Source organism: Nyctereutes procyonoides, unplaced genomic scaffold (assembly GCF_905146905.1).
Source record: "Nyctereutes procyonoides isolate TBG_1078 unplaced genomic scaffold, NYPRO_anot_genome, whole genome shotgun sequence".
NCBI lineage: Eukaryota > Metazoa > Chordata > Mammalia > Carnivora > Canidae > Nyctereutes > Nyctereutes procyonoides.
This window is the reverse complement of record NW_026575125.1, coordinates 46,119,065-46,134,822: the sequence shown is the minus strand read 5'-3', so window position 1 is coordinate 46,134,822 and position 15,758 is coordinate 46,119,065. Positions and strand designations below refer to the sequence as shown.

The 15,758-nt window shown below is 46.9% G+C and overlaps 1 protein-coding gene across 1 annotated transcript; it reads right to left on the bottom strand.

Moving 5' to 3' along the window:
• Positions 1–295: 295 nt before the first annotated feature.
• On the bottom strand, positions 296–14,394 carry ITIH6 (inter-alpha-trypsin inhibitor heavy chain family member 6; the record flags this gene model as incomplete). Its single annotated transcript, XM_055338027.1, is given in 8 exon segments — positions 296–868; positions 870–1,223; positions 1,226–1,366; positions 1,368–2,096; positions 2,098–2,372; positions 3,232–3,409; positions 8,891–8,998; positions 14,239–14,394. Coding segments are annotated over 8 exon segments (2,514 nt in total), but the record flags the coding sequence as incomplete, so codon positions are not given.
• Positions 14,395–15,758: the final 1,364 nt, after the last annotated feature.

The window sequence follows — 15,758 nt, the reverse complement described above, 5'->3', positions numbered from 1 at the left end:
GCCCAGTGATGCTTCCATTTATAACCCTGTATCCCTACCCTGCTTGAGACGCATGAGCAATTCTCTTGTCCAACAAAGCAAATGTCAAAACCACAGCTTGACCAGTTAGTTTCTGTTTATCCTTCCCAGTCTTAACATCCCTCCTCCCTCAAAGCCTCTAATTCTGTGCTTATGTACTGAGGCCCAGAGAGGTTAAATAGCTGATTTGAAGTCTCAAAGCAAGCAAGCAGGCAACTGGGTTATCACTAGAATCTGCAGAATGCCTTGTATGCTACCAGTTCCTGGAGCTCCCCATTCATACCTCCCCCGCCCCCCGCCGCCATGGCTTGACCTCTTGCCCATGGCACTCACCATCTTCATCAAGAGGGAGAAAGGTATAGAAAGCTGGTGGGTTCAAGGACTCCATGAACACGGACTCCACCACTGACTCATGCGACAGCTCTAGCTCCTCAGGGAGATGGAGCAGGCTCTCTACATCAGGGAGGGTGCAAGAAGGCAGCAAGACTGGCAGGTTTGGGCAGCTGCCTTCCAGCAGAAGACCAGAGCTGCTGGGTAGGATCACTGTTGGGTCTTCTGACACAGATGGTCCCAGAATGTGTGTGGTGCTTTGGGGCCCCAGAAGCAGGTCATGCTGATGCCAGAGGTTCCTCAGGGTGAGGTCAAAGGGAATAGAGAGGTGTTCTCCAGGGACAGAAGTGATCATGGTACTGCTGGGACTTGTGGGACTTGAGGTTGTGCTCGTGGATGTGCTTGGATCCTGAAGAGGTGGGGACGCAGGTCTGGCAGGTTTGGGGGGTTATGGGGTTTTGGGTTTATTGGGGAGTGGGGTCCTAGGTTTGGGAAATGATAAGCTTGGGTAATTTGGGGGGAGGTGGGCTACTAGGTTTAAGAGGTGATGGGATTTTGGAGGTGTTACATGAGAGAACCCTGGGTTTAGGGTGTGACAGATTGTTTGGGGTCTGGTGAGCAGGAACCTTTGGTCTAGTGTGTTATAGGCATTTGGGGATCTGAAGTGTGGAGACTCCAGGCTTGGGCTGTGGCAGCCTTTTGGGTGACTGTGATATGAGTACCCCAGGTTGGGGGTGTGATAGAGCATCCAGTTTGGGTTGTGATGGAGCACCAGGTTCGGAGTGCAGTGGAATAACAGGTTTGATAGTGCCAGCTTTGGCCTGGGATAAGGTGCCAGGATTCAGAGGTGGGACTTGTGTCTTGGAATTCATGGGGATAGGGTACCAGGATACTGGTGTGATGGTACGCTGGGCTTCAGAAGCAAGAAGGGACCAGCATTTGAGGGCACAAAGGTAGCAGTTGTTGTTCTGAGACTTGGTTGAACCAAAGTGCCAGGATCGTGTTGTGCTGGATGTTTGGGCTTTGGGTGTGCTTGGGGTGGATAGGGTACTAGTGCTCTGGCCCAGTGGCTCCAACTCCTTGGAACTGGGCATAATGTTTGTAGAGGCAGGAGTAGTTGAGGATAACTAGAACCTTGGTTTCACAAGCCTTGATTTGGGAGAGACCCTGGATACCAGGGCTGACTGGGTTGTGCCTGTCCTTAGGCCATGCCTGCTGGTGGGTGAGGGCATGATGGTGCCTGGTCCAGCTGCAGTGGAAGTCTGTATCCTGGCCTTCCCACTTGCGTCCTTGGGCCGCACGACCAGTAAAGTCAGAGATGTGACAAAGTTCACATATTCAAGGGACAGGTTGGGGACTTTGGCTGCCAGCAGGTGGCAAGCGGTGGTGTCACGGGCCTGGAAGCATGCCTCCAGCAACTCTCCAATGGTGAGGTAGGCCCAGAGGTAGGCAGCAGGTGAGTGGGCTATGTTGTAGGCTGGCTCCCCTGGGACACCAAAGTTCTTCTGGCTGCTGTTGGCGGCTGCCTCGCTGTAGCAGGCCACAAGAAGCTGACCCTGGATGCCCAGTTCCTGCTTGCTTGCCTGCACCTGTCCTGCAACCACCAGCTCTGAGCCGCCAAAGTAATTGGGGGAAAAGGCCCAAGGGGAGGCCCCTACCAAGCCACCCAGGTAGTCCAGATGCATGTCTGCCAGCAGAGGCATGGAGATCTCCTCAGAGAGGTCCTCCACCAGCTGTAGGGCTGTGTCAAGTGTCCTCGTGCATGCACCGGGCTGCTCCCCGTTTCTCCAGGGATAGGTGACATTGCAGTGGGAAGTCAGCCTCATCCCCAAAGGCCAAAGTGAAAAAGGACACCCTGTTGCCCAGCGCCTGTCAGATGTTGGAGAGGATCACACTGGGCGTCATCACACTGGCTGTGGGCTCCACATCTGTCAGGAAGGTGATGAGAGGGGTCCTCCCCACATTGGGTCCCCGTGCAGTCTCCTGGTTGCTGTGGTTTAGCAGAGCTGCTTTGATGTTGGTCCCTAAGTGGGAAGCAGACTGTGAGACCATCTTTTCTGGTTATTTCTGGTTATTTTTCCCAATGCAGACACACTGGGCACCTCACCAACCTCTCTGGCTCAGGAATTTCTCATCATCCTTGCTCAGACTTTTTCTGCTGCTTATCCTTCCCAGCTCCCCCACCCCGACACAGGCTCCCTGAGATCTGACAGTGGGGCCCACATGTTCTTGGCTTTTATCACGCCCTGTCCCAGACTACGATTTGCCTGTTTCCTGGGGGGATATCTAATCCTCTAGTCAGACAGGCAGCTCCCCAAGGATAGCAACCTCACCTCCATGCTACAGGGGAAAAAAATGGATGAGTTGACGGGAGGTGTTTGATCGGGGAGACTTCGGTACTTTTCTGAGAGATGATTTTGCTCAAAAGCTTGACCAAATGCTTGGAAATAAGTATGTAGATTATTGATTTTAAACAGTTTTGGCAAATTCTCCTGAGTATGTGCTTTAAAGAGAAACTCAGAGCCAAGGAAGAATGTACCCTAAAATACATAGAACTATGTTCTTTCTACTAGGAAAAAGAACACAGAAGATGAAGGGACATATTTGTAGAAAACATAATAGTGATATTTCAGGTATTGTGAGAGGTGAGGTGGATGGGGAATGAAGGGAGCATTTTGAGAATTCCCCACATCTGGGGTGTCTGGCTGGCTCAGATGGTAGAGCATGTGACTCTTAATTTCAGGGTCATGAGTTTGAGCCCCACATTGGGTGTGGGGCCTCCTTAAAATAGAAAAACTAAAGTTAAAAACTAAATAAAAAATAAAAAGGAACTCCTCACATTACCACAGCCCATCCATTTGAGTGGCCAGGTCTAACACTTACAACCATCAGCTTCCATGTGGCCAGGTAGTCCTTGGTGCTGTGGATAATTCTGGATAGTAGTCTGGGTGGAGCCTCCAGCTTTCTAGACACTAACCGAATCAGAAAAGGTGATGATGTTGAAGTAGTCGGCCTGCAGGTCACCAAGGATCACATTCATGGCCTTGTTAGTTTGTGGGATGTGGATGAAGTGAAGGGGGTGGACCAAGGCCTGAAGTTTTGCTCAAGACTGGAAGGTTGGGGGATCCCTAGGTGGGTCAGCGGTTTAGCACCCGCCTTAGGCCCAGGGCAGGATCCTGGAGTCCCGGGATCAAGTGCCACGTCGGGCTCCTTGCATAGAGCCTGCTTCTCCCTCTGCCTGTGTCTCTGCCCTCTCTCTCTCTCTCTCTCTCTCTCTCTCTCTCTCTCTCTCTCTGGGTTTCTCATGAATAAATAAATAAAATCTTTTAAAAAAAAGACTGAAAGGTTATCTCTATGTGAGGTACTAAGGCCTAAGTGTCGTATGGCTCTAAGACTCTGACTCCAACACTCTGTAAATCTAGAATTCTCAGGGAGACATGCTAGAGGCCCTATGGCTCTAAGCCTAGAATTGCACTGTCCAATTGTAACTGCTTAGCCACACGTAGCTATTTCAATGTAAGTTAAAGGAAAACGTTAAAGTCTGTTTCTTTACTTGCAGTAGCCACATTTCAAGTGTCCCATAACCATGTGACGGTTATTGCAGAGCAGTGGCTACCAAATTGGACACCTCAGAACTTTAGAACATTTCCATCATCAAGGTAAGGTAGTCCTGTTAGACAGTGGTGGACTAGAAGGTTCAAACTCTGTGCTTTCAGGGTGCTAGGATCCTGTGTGTTCCATGGTTCCTGGACCCCATGACCCAGGATTCAGTGATTCTGGGACCCTAAAGCTTGAGAGTTTTATGATTCTAGGTCTTTATAACTTCCTTCCTGTGAATTGGCATACTTTGGTTCTGTCCTAAGTAATCTGTTCTTCCACCTCACCTTCCATTTCTTCCAGGCTGACCTTCTCATCAGCCCCCAGAAAACCCAGATTCCACGTGATTTTTTTTCTCCACAACTTTGCTCTTGTTGTGCCCTTTAGATAACAGACCTTCCCCCACCCCCTTCTCCTTTACATATTCATATCTTCACTGTTCCTTCAGTTGCTCCTTCTCTGGGCAGCACTTCTTTGATTGCTTACTCTGACCCATGCCCCTGGCACCCAGATATTCCCTGTCCCAGATGGTTCGCTGGCTGTTGTATGTGGAATATTTTCGTTTTCCACACAGATATTGAGCCCTCTGAGAACAGGGCTTAGGATGCTTCTTCCTATTAGCTCCCTTCCTGATGACGATACCTAGCATAGGGCTAGGCACACAGTAGGTTCAGGGAATGGGGGATGTAGTTTCTCATATTAGGTACCACTTATAGGGCACTTGTTATGTTCCAGGCACTGTGCTATATATTTATTTATTTATTTGTGCTAAATATTTAGATGCATCAGCTCATTTAATTGTCATAGCAACACAATGACAACGGTACTAATATCATACCCATTTTATAAGTGACAACACTGAGGCTCAGAGAGGTGGAGTGACTTGCTCAACGTCACACATGATGTGTGTCACTGATGAGCCAGGGGCTCAAATCCATATTTTGGAGGTGTTAAACCTTATGCTTTCCAATTTTTACGTTGCTATAGATTTCAGAGACAACAGGAAATACCACTTTGTGGCCCACCATTCTCTACGTCTTAAATGGATAGAAGATGCCTTGAATGCTTTTAAGTGGATCAGAGTCTTTCATGCCGCAGGACGAGCTCAGGGTATAGATTAGGTCACACATTCTCGAACAGGGAGCTCAGGTCTTGCTCAAGATTGAAAGGTTATTTCTATACAAGGTACTAAGGCCTAAGAGTTGTATAGTTTTAAGGATTTAACCATTCATTCGTTTTCATTCAGAGGACTGCAACATAGAACATGATGACCCTTCTTGAGAATCTCCTGTTAACCAGAGGCAGATTACATGTTTAGAAGTGTGTTGCTTAGTCTGTTGAGATTTTCCAGCTCCCTTTCTGTTTTTGGTTTCTAGTTTAATTCCACTTGGTCTGAGAGCATATATTTATTGTATGATTTCCATTCTTTTAAATTTGTTAAGTCGTGTTTTATGGCCCACAAGGCAGTCTATCCTGGCAAATATTCCACGTGAGCTTGAGATGGATGTGTACTGTGCTGTTGTTGGATGACGTATTGTGTAGATGTCAATTAGATCCAAATGATTGATGGTGCTGTTCAGTTAAACTATGTCCTTACTGATTTTCTGCCTGCTGGATCTGTCCATTTATGACAGAAGGAGCTGAAGTCTCTAACTATAACAGTGGTTTTGTCTATTTCTCCTTGCAGTCCTATCACTTTTTGCCTCATGTATTTTGACATCCTATTGCTAGGTGCATTACACATTAAGGATTGTCGTGTCTTCTTGGGGAGTTATTATGTAATTATAGTTATATAAGATTTTTTTCAGTTTGAAAGTAGTCATTGTTTATTAACTGGCCAAATTGCAGAAATAATGATGGTAGATACCTTAGTTTATCCTTCTAATAGGCCTGTTGATCTGGTTTTCCCTATTGCTGGCATCCACACCTTCTGCAAAATGGGTACTCTTTTTCTTCATTCCACTTCATGGAGAAGATCATTTGAAGGGCCACAGGAAGGTTTCAAAGAAGAAACACTTTACAGTAGTATAGATCTTGTGAATCAGACAGATCTTCCATGCAGGTGATGCCATGTATACCAAGAGATCGAGCAGCATGTTATCTGTCAGGGAAATTTGCTTTTTGTTCCTTTATACAATGGTCTCTTTATCCCTGATAATTTACTTGCTGTAAAGTCTACTTTGTCTGAAATTAATATAGCTCCTCCAGTTTTTTTAGGATTCGTGTTAGCATGGTATGTCTTTTGTTTCCATACCATTACTTTTAATCCATCTGTGTGTTTATGTTTAAAATGGGTTTTTGGTAGACAACACATAATTAGGTCTGATTTTGTTTGTTTGTTTTTGTTATGTTCTGTTTTGTTTGAATCAACACTGATAGTCTCTGTCTCTTGATTGGTGTATTTAGACCATTTATGGTTAACATGATTACTGTTAGAGTTAGATTAATATTTGCCATATTTTTAACTGTTTTCTATTTGCTGCCCTTGTTTTTCTTCTTCCTTCCTTCCATCCATCCTCCTCCCTTCCTCCTTTCTTCCTTCCTTTTTTTCATTCTACTACTCTTTCTCTGTCTTCTGTGGTTTTAACTGAGTGTTTGATATGATCTCATTTTCTCTTGTTTCTTAGCATATCCATTATGTCTTTAATTTTTTTCTTAATGTTTGCCCTAGAATGTGGAATATGCTTTTGCAACTAATCCAAGTCCACTTTCAAAAAACACTATACAGCTTCATGTGTGGTGCAAGTATCCTGTGATAGAATATTCCGAGTTCATCCCTCCTGTCTCTTCTATAACATTGCTGTCACTAATTTCACTTATCAATAAGCTGTATTCACTGAACACATTATTTCTATAATTATTTTGAGCAAACTGTTTTTGTTAGATCAATTAATTTAAAAAGAAAAGAGTATTGTTTAACCTTAATTTATTCCTTTTTCTAACACTCTTTTTTTCCTTCAGTGCGTTACATAGTTCACTTTCTTTTTGTTGCATGGTTTTTCAAGAGAAATCCAATATAATTCTTATTCTTGTTCCTGTATAACTAAGGTGATATTTTCTATGGGCTTTTTAAAGAATTTTGTCTTTGATTTTCTGCAGTTTGAATAGGATAGGCCTATGTGTAGACTTTTTTGGTACTAATCCTGCTATAGTGTTCTCTGAACTTCCTAGACCTGTGGTTGGTTCAGTGGCTGTCATTTATTTTGGAAAATTTGTATCCAGTATTCCTTCCATTATTTCTTCTGTTACTTTCTTTCTTCTCCTTCCGGTATTCCCATTACACATATGCTATACTTTTGTAATTGTACACAGTTCTTGGATACTCTCTTCTGTTTTACTTTGTTTTGCGTTCTTTTTTCTCTTGGCTTTTCAGTTTGGGAAGTTTCTATTAACATATCCTCAGGCTTATTGACTTGCTTTTTGTCCATGATCAGTCTCCTAATGAGCCCGCATCAAAGGCATTTTTCATTCCTGTTACAGCATTTTCTATTTCTAGCACTTACTGTTGGTTTTCTTAGGGTATCCATCTCTGCTTGCATTTCCCATCTGTTCTTGCATGTTGCCCACTTTTCACACTTAGGGCCCTTAGCATATTAGTCATAGCTGTTATAAATTCCAGGTCTAATCATTTCTCTACCATATCAGTCTGGTTCTGATGGTTGATTTATCTTTTCAGACCATGTTTTTTCATTTGGGCATGGCTTGTAAGTATTTGGTGAAAGCAGACATGATGTATCACATAAAAAGACCTTTAAGTGTGAGATTTTGTGTGATTTGAGATTACTTGGTGAGTAATTCAATCGTGCTTGCTAGTTGCTACAGTTGCATGTGTCAGAGGCTAAAATTTCTTCTAGGGTCCTTGTTTTCGACTCCTCTCTTGTCTTGGGTTTCTCAGGATATTCTTTCCTGAAGAGCCTAGGCTTCCAGTACCCTCAGCTGTAATCTCCTGTTGTTATACAGGAATGCAGTGCATGTGGTGATACTGTGTGAGGGAAGGAGAAGCATTTCATAGTTCTATGCTTCGGTCTTGGTCTTTTAGGGCACCTATGCCCCTGAAACATGACCTCCACAAGTGCTCCTCAGCTTTTTCCTGACTCTAGATGAGATAGGAAGGCTAGACAGTTTGGAATTGGGTATGTCTTTCCCCTACACTTAAGACTACAAAAAGACAGCTCTCGATATTTCCCTTCCCCCAGTTTGGTTACACTCTGGTAAAATACAAGTTAGTAGCCTTAGGTCCTGTGGGCTCTATGGTTCAAAATTTCAAGGCACATAGACCATACTGCTCCAGGTCACTTGAACATTATAATTCTAGAATCCCAGAGTACTGTAGTTCAAAATACTGCTTCCAGAACTTTATAGATTCAGGCTCTAAGCTCAAAATCTCTTTGGCCTATGGCTCCAGTTTTCCATTTTAAGGGCACTCTGGTAGAAGGGCTACAATATTTAAATCTAGATGGACCCAGGACTCTGTAGTCTCTAAGCACTACAATGCCAGTGCACTGTATTTTTCTGGCTGTGAAGTAAAATAAACAACAGAAGACAAAACCAACCTGTGGCCTGTGGAAGGTTCAGAGTCTAAATTGACTGTGGTTTTATTTTTATTTGTTGACTCAGGCTTTATGACACCAGAGTTCTCCAGCTTGAAGGTTCTATGACTCTGGGCCCCTTGGAGATCTGAAGCTTTGTGGCTAAGGCCCTTGATGTTTATTTACAGTCCCGTTGTCCAATGTTCAACGTTTCTAGTACTCTGTGATTTCAGGTCTTCATGGCTCCTGATGTGCAAGGTTCCAGGACCTTTGGGTAGGCCTTGGCCTATAAGATCCAAGAGTGATGGGAGGTAGAGTCTCTGGTCCCAGAGGACCACTGTTCCAGCACTCTCTGCTTTCTGAGCCTTCTAAAACAAGCTACAAAAGGTCTGCAGAGTCCTTCTTATCTGCTTCATCATAGTACCAAACATGGAGCCGCTCACGTCAATAACAAATACCATGTTTCTCTTGACAGGAGGGAGGCCTCTGGGGGCAAAGTAATGAATAAAATAGCCCTCGCAAATCTTGACAAAAAGAAGTGAAACCAACAGGAACCATGACAGACGGTCTAAATCAGGTTATCAGGTTCCCTCTTATTCTCCTATGGAACACCCTGCTTTTTTTTTTTTTTTTTCCTTCGTAGGCTTTAACTCTGTTTCTAGTTAAATAGGCAACTGTGTGATTGTTTGTGTCAGTGTCCATCTCCTCTGACAGAACTGTGTCTCTGCTGTTCAGGCTGTCAGCCCAGGGCCTGCCCCAGAGCTGTGGAGTGAATGAGACTGGCTTGTGGCCCAAGGCTCCAAGGATCAGGATCTCTGTAATATGTGAGTTCCTGTCCATGAGAGCTGACTTGCACAGTCTTGAGAGCCCCTGGGGACATTTTGCCTGGGCTCCAGGAACTTAAGTATTGTTTTAACCTCCCTCTATAGAGTGAACCAGGGGCCCAGCTCCATTGCTGCCAGGGGCTGGGAGTTTGCAGGGCCTCCCTCTCCTCCTTAAACCTCTTTCCTGCTGTTGCTGGGCAGAGTAGGCAGGGAAGGAGGGAGCAGAGGCTGAGCAAGCTGTTTGTTCAGAGGGGATTGGTTAGACCAGGTGCAGATGCCTTGGGCTGCCAAGGATGTGATTGGCTGCCGGCCCCCTCCCGCTACTCCATCTTCCCTCTGCAGAGCCTGGAGGCTGGAACAGCTGAGGGACGTGGAGGGGGGAGCTGGGAGGGCCCCCAGGACCAGTGTCAGCTCAGCCTAGGGAAGTATGGGGCTTGCTGAGGGTCTGTGCTGCTCAGTAGCCAGAAGGAAGCGCTGCCTTGGGACAACCAGCTTTGTTCTCCTCTCTGCCATTCAGGTACTGTCTGATCACAAGGCTGGACATACTACCTCCTCCTCTCTCAGGGGGGAAGGAGGCTAAGGAAGGATATCTTACTCTTTCCCTCCACTCCAGCCTTTGAGTTAATTCACAAGTACATGTGCAGGCTCTGTCTCCACTTTCTCCTGGCACTCTACAGCAGGTCTCCAAAGCCTGAGTCGTCCATCCTGCAACTGCCCAAGCCCACGGCAGAGCCCAGCTGCCCTGCTATTCCTCCCATAACCTGGGTAGGTGAGAGTTTCCGGAAATATCACATTCCTATCTCTTCATGGTCCCAGGCTCCCTGGTGGCCTCACACCTCACATCCTATAAGCCAGAGGCATGACCCAGGTCACCAACCTCTCACGCTCCCCTCAGCTGCCATGCCACCTCACTTTCAGGAAATGTTTCCTTTCCTTCCTAATGAAGAAAATTAAGGGCACCAGGCCATGCCCCTTGGACCGCCCACCACACTCTTGCACAGGGTTCACACACCCATACACCACTTCCTCTATTAAGGACAGAACAGTCCTGTCCTGGACCCCATGCACTCCCAGCCTCCAGCACCTCCTCCACTGGTCAGACCCTTCTCTCTGACCTGCCCCACACATGCTACTTGGGTCTTCTTTAGAGTATGAAAAGTTGTGTGTCTTTTCCATCCATTAGGACAATCCCCATTGGCCCCAATCCCATCAGAACTTCAAACCATCTTCTCTAATCCCTACAGCATGCCAAGGTAATGAAATCATCACCTACAGTGGTCTCCTCACCTCCAGCTTATTGCTTTCCACACCACAGACTGGCTTCAGCCCTCACCACACACTGACTCTTTTCTCACTAAAGGCAACAATAACAAGTTGGTTTCCAAACTTAGTGGGTGTATTTTGATTCTTATTGGACTGCATCTCCCTGATGTATTTTGCAATTGCTGATCGATCACTTTTGGTCCCAAGAAGAATCCTTTGTCCTGGGAATCTGAGGTGGTGAACTCTCCTTATCCTCCTACCAGCTCTCTGGCCCATTTGCTTCAGTCTCTTTCTTGAGCTCCATTTTCTCCCTCTGTCCCTTAAGCAGTGCTTCCTGATACTTTTTCAGCCATGGCATGCAAAGAAAATGATTATGCTGGTGTAGCACAATGGAGGGAAGTGGTGGGGATATAGAGCTCTGAGCAGACTGCTGGCAGCTGGTGGGGCTGCACACCCTGAGAGCTGAGGAGATCAATAGCTGCTGGACTGGGAAGCTGTGCTAACTTAGCAATTGCCATCCTGGATCTGCTCTTCTGGCTCAATACATTCTCCCTGGGTCACTTCCCTAACTCCCGTACTTTCAGTCTCTGAATCTCCACAATGACCTAAGACCTCTTTCTCCAGTCCAATGCTCTCCATTCTTCCCCCTCCACAATTGCATAGCTGCTCACTGTTGGACCCATCCCCATGGATGTCTGAAGATGCCTCCAATGTATTCTGCCCAAACAATGAGTTCATATATTTCCGCCATCCTGCCCTTGTGTGCCTTTGTCATTTACAGACCCTATCATCCACATGGCCACTCCAGATACAAACCTGAGGGTCATCCCTAAATCTTCCTGTGCCCCTCACTCCCAGGGGCACATCCAACCAGCCACCAATTCCTGCTGGTTTAATCTTCTGGATATATCTCGGGTCCGCCCTTCCTCTCCATCCCAAACTCACAAAACCCAAATTCGGGACTTCTTTCTCTTTGGTTCCGCTGCTTCTATTGTGGCCCCTCCCATCCATACATCTTTGGAGCAGCTGCTCAGTCTGGTCTTTCTAAACTCAAACCCCATTATGTCATTCCTTCTCATGGCTCCCTTGTCACCTTCAAGACACATTCCATGTTCCATATCATGCCCCTGCTGTAGCCTTCAGTCTCACCTCTTAACCATTTCTTGTGCCTCAAATCCATGCTCCAGGAACTCCAACCTATTTGAGGCTCCCCAAACACCCCCTGGATATTTCTGGCCTTCATCCCCTGAATCATGCAGCCCCCAGTTGTCTAGAATGTCTTTCCCTTTTCACAGCCCCCCTCCCAGTTTGGTACACTTCTTTTTTTCTTTTTGTACTCTTTAACCCACGTCAGTCTTTACTTCTGCCACGGAGCCCTCCCTGACCACCTTCTTCCCCCATGATGGCATCTGTCTTACCTTGTGTTGTCATTGAAAGAACACTTCTCATCTTTTGTGTCTCTTTGTTGACGATGGATAGGATCTGTGTGTGATTCACTTCAGGGTTCCCCACATCAGCCAGCAGTAGGCATGAAGCATATCAGGTACCTAGGGAGTCCCAACTGAATGAATGAAGGGGTGAACATGCTGGGCTTTGAAAGACAGGCATACTCAAGCAGGAATGGGAGGTCAATTGAAGGGTTCTCGTTAGAGGATGCAGGAGGCAGGGCACACAGTAAACGGCAGTATCTGTCTTACTATTTAGTGCCTAATTCCGTCTGTTCTAATTGTATTTCTACTCCAGGCAATGGTCAAGAAGGTAAAGAAGGGAGAAGCAGACAAATACAATTAACACACCCACATGCTAGAACACCACCAGGTCGAGGCCCCTGCTGCCACCTACTGGCAGGGTACCCTCAGCTCCTATTTTGAGAGGGTGAAGTATTTTATTCCCCCTCCACAAAGGGCTGTACCATACCTCTGTGCCTCTGCACATACTGCCCCCCCCCACTCTCTCTGCGTGCTATTCCCTTCACCCCATCGACCCAGAGGTGGAGTCTATTCATATTTTCCCAGGCTAATTTAAAGGCCAACTCCTTTAGGAAGGCTTTCCTGAAACACTCCTCAGTGGTATCCACACATAACCATTACAGTTTATACACAGCACTCAGAACCTTTTATGACTGCCATAGCTCTATGTATCTGGCTGCTTCAGGACTGGAACGTTCCAAAGGAAGAGGGGGGGTTGTGTCCACCTCATTTCTGACTTCCTAGAGTCAATGAGGACAGGACTGAGCTAGGGTAGCTCTGCTTGGTGGCAATGTATCTATGTATGAACGAATGAGTAAATATGAGAGAGGTGTTACCAAAGCACTATATTAGCCTAGAGCAGAGGGAGGAATTGTCAGTGGGCTGGGGTCATCAGAGAGGTGGCATTTGAGCAAGGTTTTCAAGGACGAGGACCCACCCTGACCAGCGGAGAAAGGAGGGAGAAGACATTCCCAGGGCAGCAGATAATATGAGCAAATGCTCAGACAGAAATGAGTGGCAAATTTGGGTGATGTGAAGAAAGGCGTGTGGTGTGGTGTGGTGTGGTGTGGTGTGGTGTGGTGTGGTGTGGAGCAGCCAGAGGGTGGTTTATGCACTGCAGGCGGTGAGAGGTATGGCAGGAAAGGCAGGCTGGGATCAGACATCTCAGGTTGCTATGCAGTCGTTGCTGTCAGGCCAAGGGTTTTGGTTCCATGCTCTACCCCCCTGGCAGAGCATGGGATCTCTGCATATTCCTCATGAATGTGTGAGCTCTGAATTAAGGGCTCCCTGTTTAGGCAGATGGCTCAGGTGAGGCAAAAAGAATTTTTAAAACTTAGAGACGGCAAGAAAGCCTGAGGGAACATGAGAGCATCAGAGCTGCAGAAAGTGTAATAAGAGTCCCATGAGTGTAAGAATCCAATTACACTGGCCAATGGTTCACTTTCCAAAAGGACTTGTTAAGAGTGGTCTATAACTTGATTCAATTAGGAATGGATTCATTTCGGGGCACCTGGGTGGTTCAGTTGGTTAAGCATCTGCCTTCAGCTCAGGTCATAACCCTGTGTTGTGCCCCCCCACAACCCCCCTCAGCAGGGAGTCTGCTTCTCCTTCTGCCCTTCCCTCTCCCCCTGCTCCTGCTCTTGTGTGCCTAGGCTCGCTCTCACTCTCTCTCTGTTTCTCTCAAACAAACAAATAAATAAAATCTTTTTAAAAAGGAATGGATTCGGATGTGAGGGCGATCTGGCTGCGACATCTGTCACCCCATTGATCGCCAGGGTTGATTCGGCTGATCTGGCTGGCTAGGCAGGTGTCCCCTTCCTCCCTCACCGCTCCATGTGCGTCCCTCCCAAAACTGTGAGCTCAGTGGAAGAGGACAACCATCCCCGATAGAGGAGGACTGTTCTTCGGTCAAGGGTATACAAGTAGCTGCGCTCCCCTGCTAGAACCTCCAAACAAGCTCTAAAAAGGAATGGATTCATTTGGAGTTTTATTCCATTTATAGAGTTTCAGGTCTCCAACACTTAGAGGAAGCATATGTATCTCCCATGCTGTGAAGTCTTGTGTCCCCATACATCATTCTGTCCATGTTCACTTGTCCCCACTGATCTCTAAGGAAAAACAGATGAATAACTTGCAGAAGCTGGATTACCGGCCAGTCCTGTCTGACTCCAGAGCCCATGTTCCTTCCATTCCTCCCAGCTCCCTCACCTGCACATCTCCAATGACATCCTCCATGACTACATCGTACTGGACCACAAAGTGAGCCATGATACCTGAGCTGGAGAAGGCAGACTGGTCTTGCAGTGTTGGGCAGAAGGTGATTCAGACACAAGTCTCTCTCTCCCCTCTCTCAATCCAGGTGGATGGGGGGAGTCAGCCTCCCCTGTATGAGTGGGGTGGGTTGAGGTGGGTGGCATGGAGGGCTCTCCAGGCAGAATTCCAGGAAAGGGGACATCAAAAGGGGCAATATCTGAGCATGGGGAAAAGCAAACCCTGAACCACCCACTGCTGCTCCTTCTGCCTAAAATACCCTTCCACTGGCCCTGGTGTTATCATCCTCTCCAAATCCCACAACCAGTTCCTCCTGCTCTGCCTCTTCCAGCAGGCCCAGACTGACAGACCCAGCCCTCCCCTGCCCCCGCCCCCCACTCCAGGCTCTGGAAGTCTGACCCTCTCCCACAACATTGCCCTGGTTCACTTGCCATCCATCCCTAGGCCCAGTCTCTGGAAGAGTGTCATGTCCCCAGGTAGACCAGGGACCTGGGGCTCTTCCCACAGGGGCTGTGTGGTGTGTGCTGTGGAGAGAGACAAACACAGAAACAGGGCCTAAGTCCCCTCCCATGCCCCATACTGCTGTGGGAAGTTGGAGTCTAGCAAGGTTCTCCTCTGGGATAGAATTTCATGTGTTTTCTTCCCCCTCTGCCTCTGACTCTCAGAATCACGTGTGTAAATGGGCTTTTAGTGCCCATCACTAAATCATCATAGATGAAAAATCATCATAGATGATTTTCTGGCCCTGGATGTTTGCGGAGCAGGCCACAAGATCAACTCTCCTGGAATTTCAACCCGAGACAAATGTCCATTTAGACACGTCTCTGTGCCTCCTTTTTTTCTAGAAAATGGACCTTGGGAATTCTGCTTCCCCCCTCCTTCCTGCTACAGCTGTCAGGAAGCTTAGGGGCAAACTGAGCCTCCATACTCTCTGAGGCGCCTGCTTGCATACATTCCCTTGGCTTCCTTCCTTTCGGAGGTCTTTGTTCTGTTTTATCCCCACAGGATTGGCTCTACCCTCTGTTTTAACCTTTAAGGAGAAGGGGGGAGGGAGCTGCCATTTATAGCTTAGGGCTTAAGAGTGCAGGCTGCAAGGAATCAGATGCTGCCTGTGGACTCCTGGACAAGTTCCTTCACACTCTCTAAACCTCAGTCTCCTCACCCATAGCACGGGAGTGATAATAGCTCCTATTTCACAGACAGTGTTTGTGTGGGGATTACATGAGACCGTTTATGTAACGCATTTAGAACTGCACTTGGTTCTTAGTAAGTGCTCAATAACGCTAACAATGGCAGTTATTGTCACATCTTCATTACTCTGTACCAGTGATTTTTAGGAAAGAATGTTTCTCAAATTCTCACAATGGTCCTGGGCTAGAGATGGCATCTCCCTAATTGTATTGGTGGGAAAAGTGAAGCAGAGCAATTGAGTGATTTGCCTGTGGTCCCATCTTACA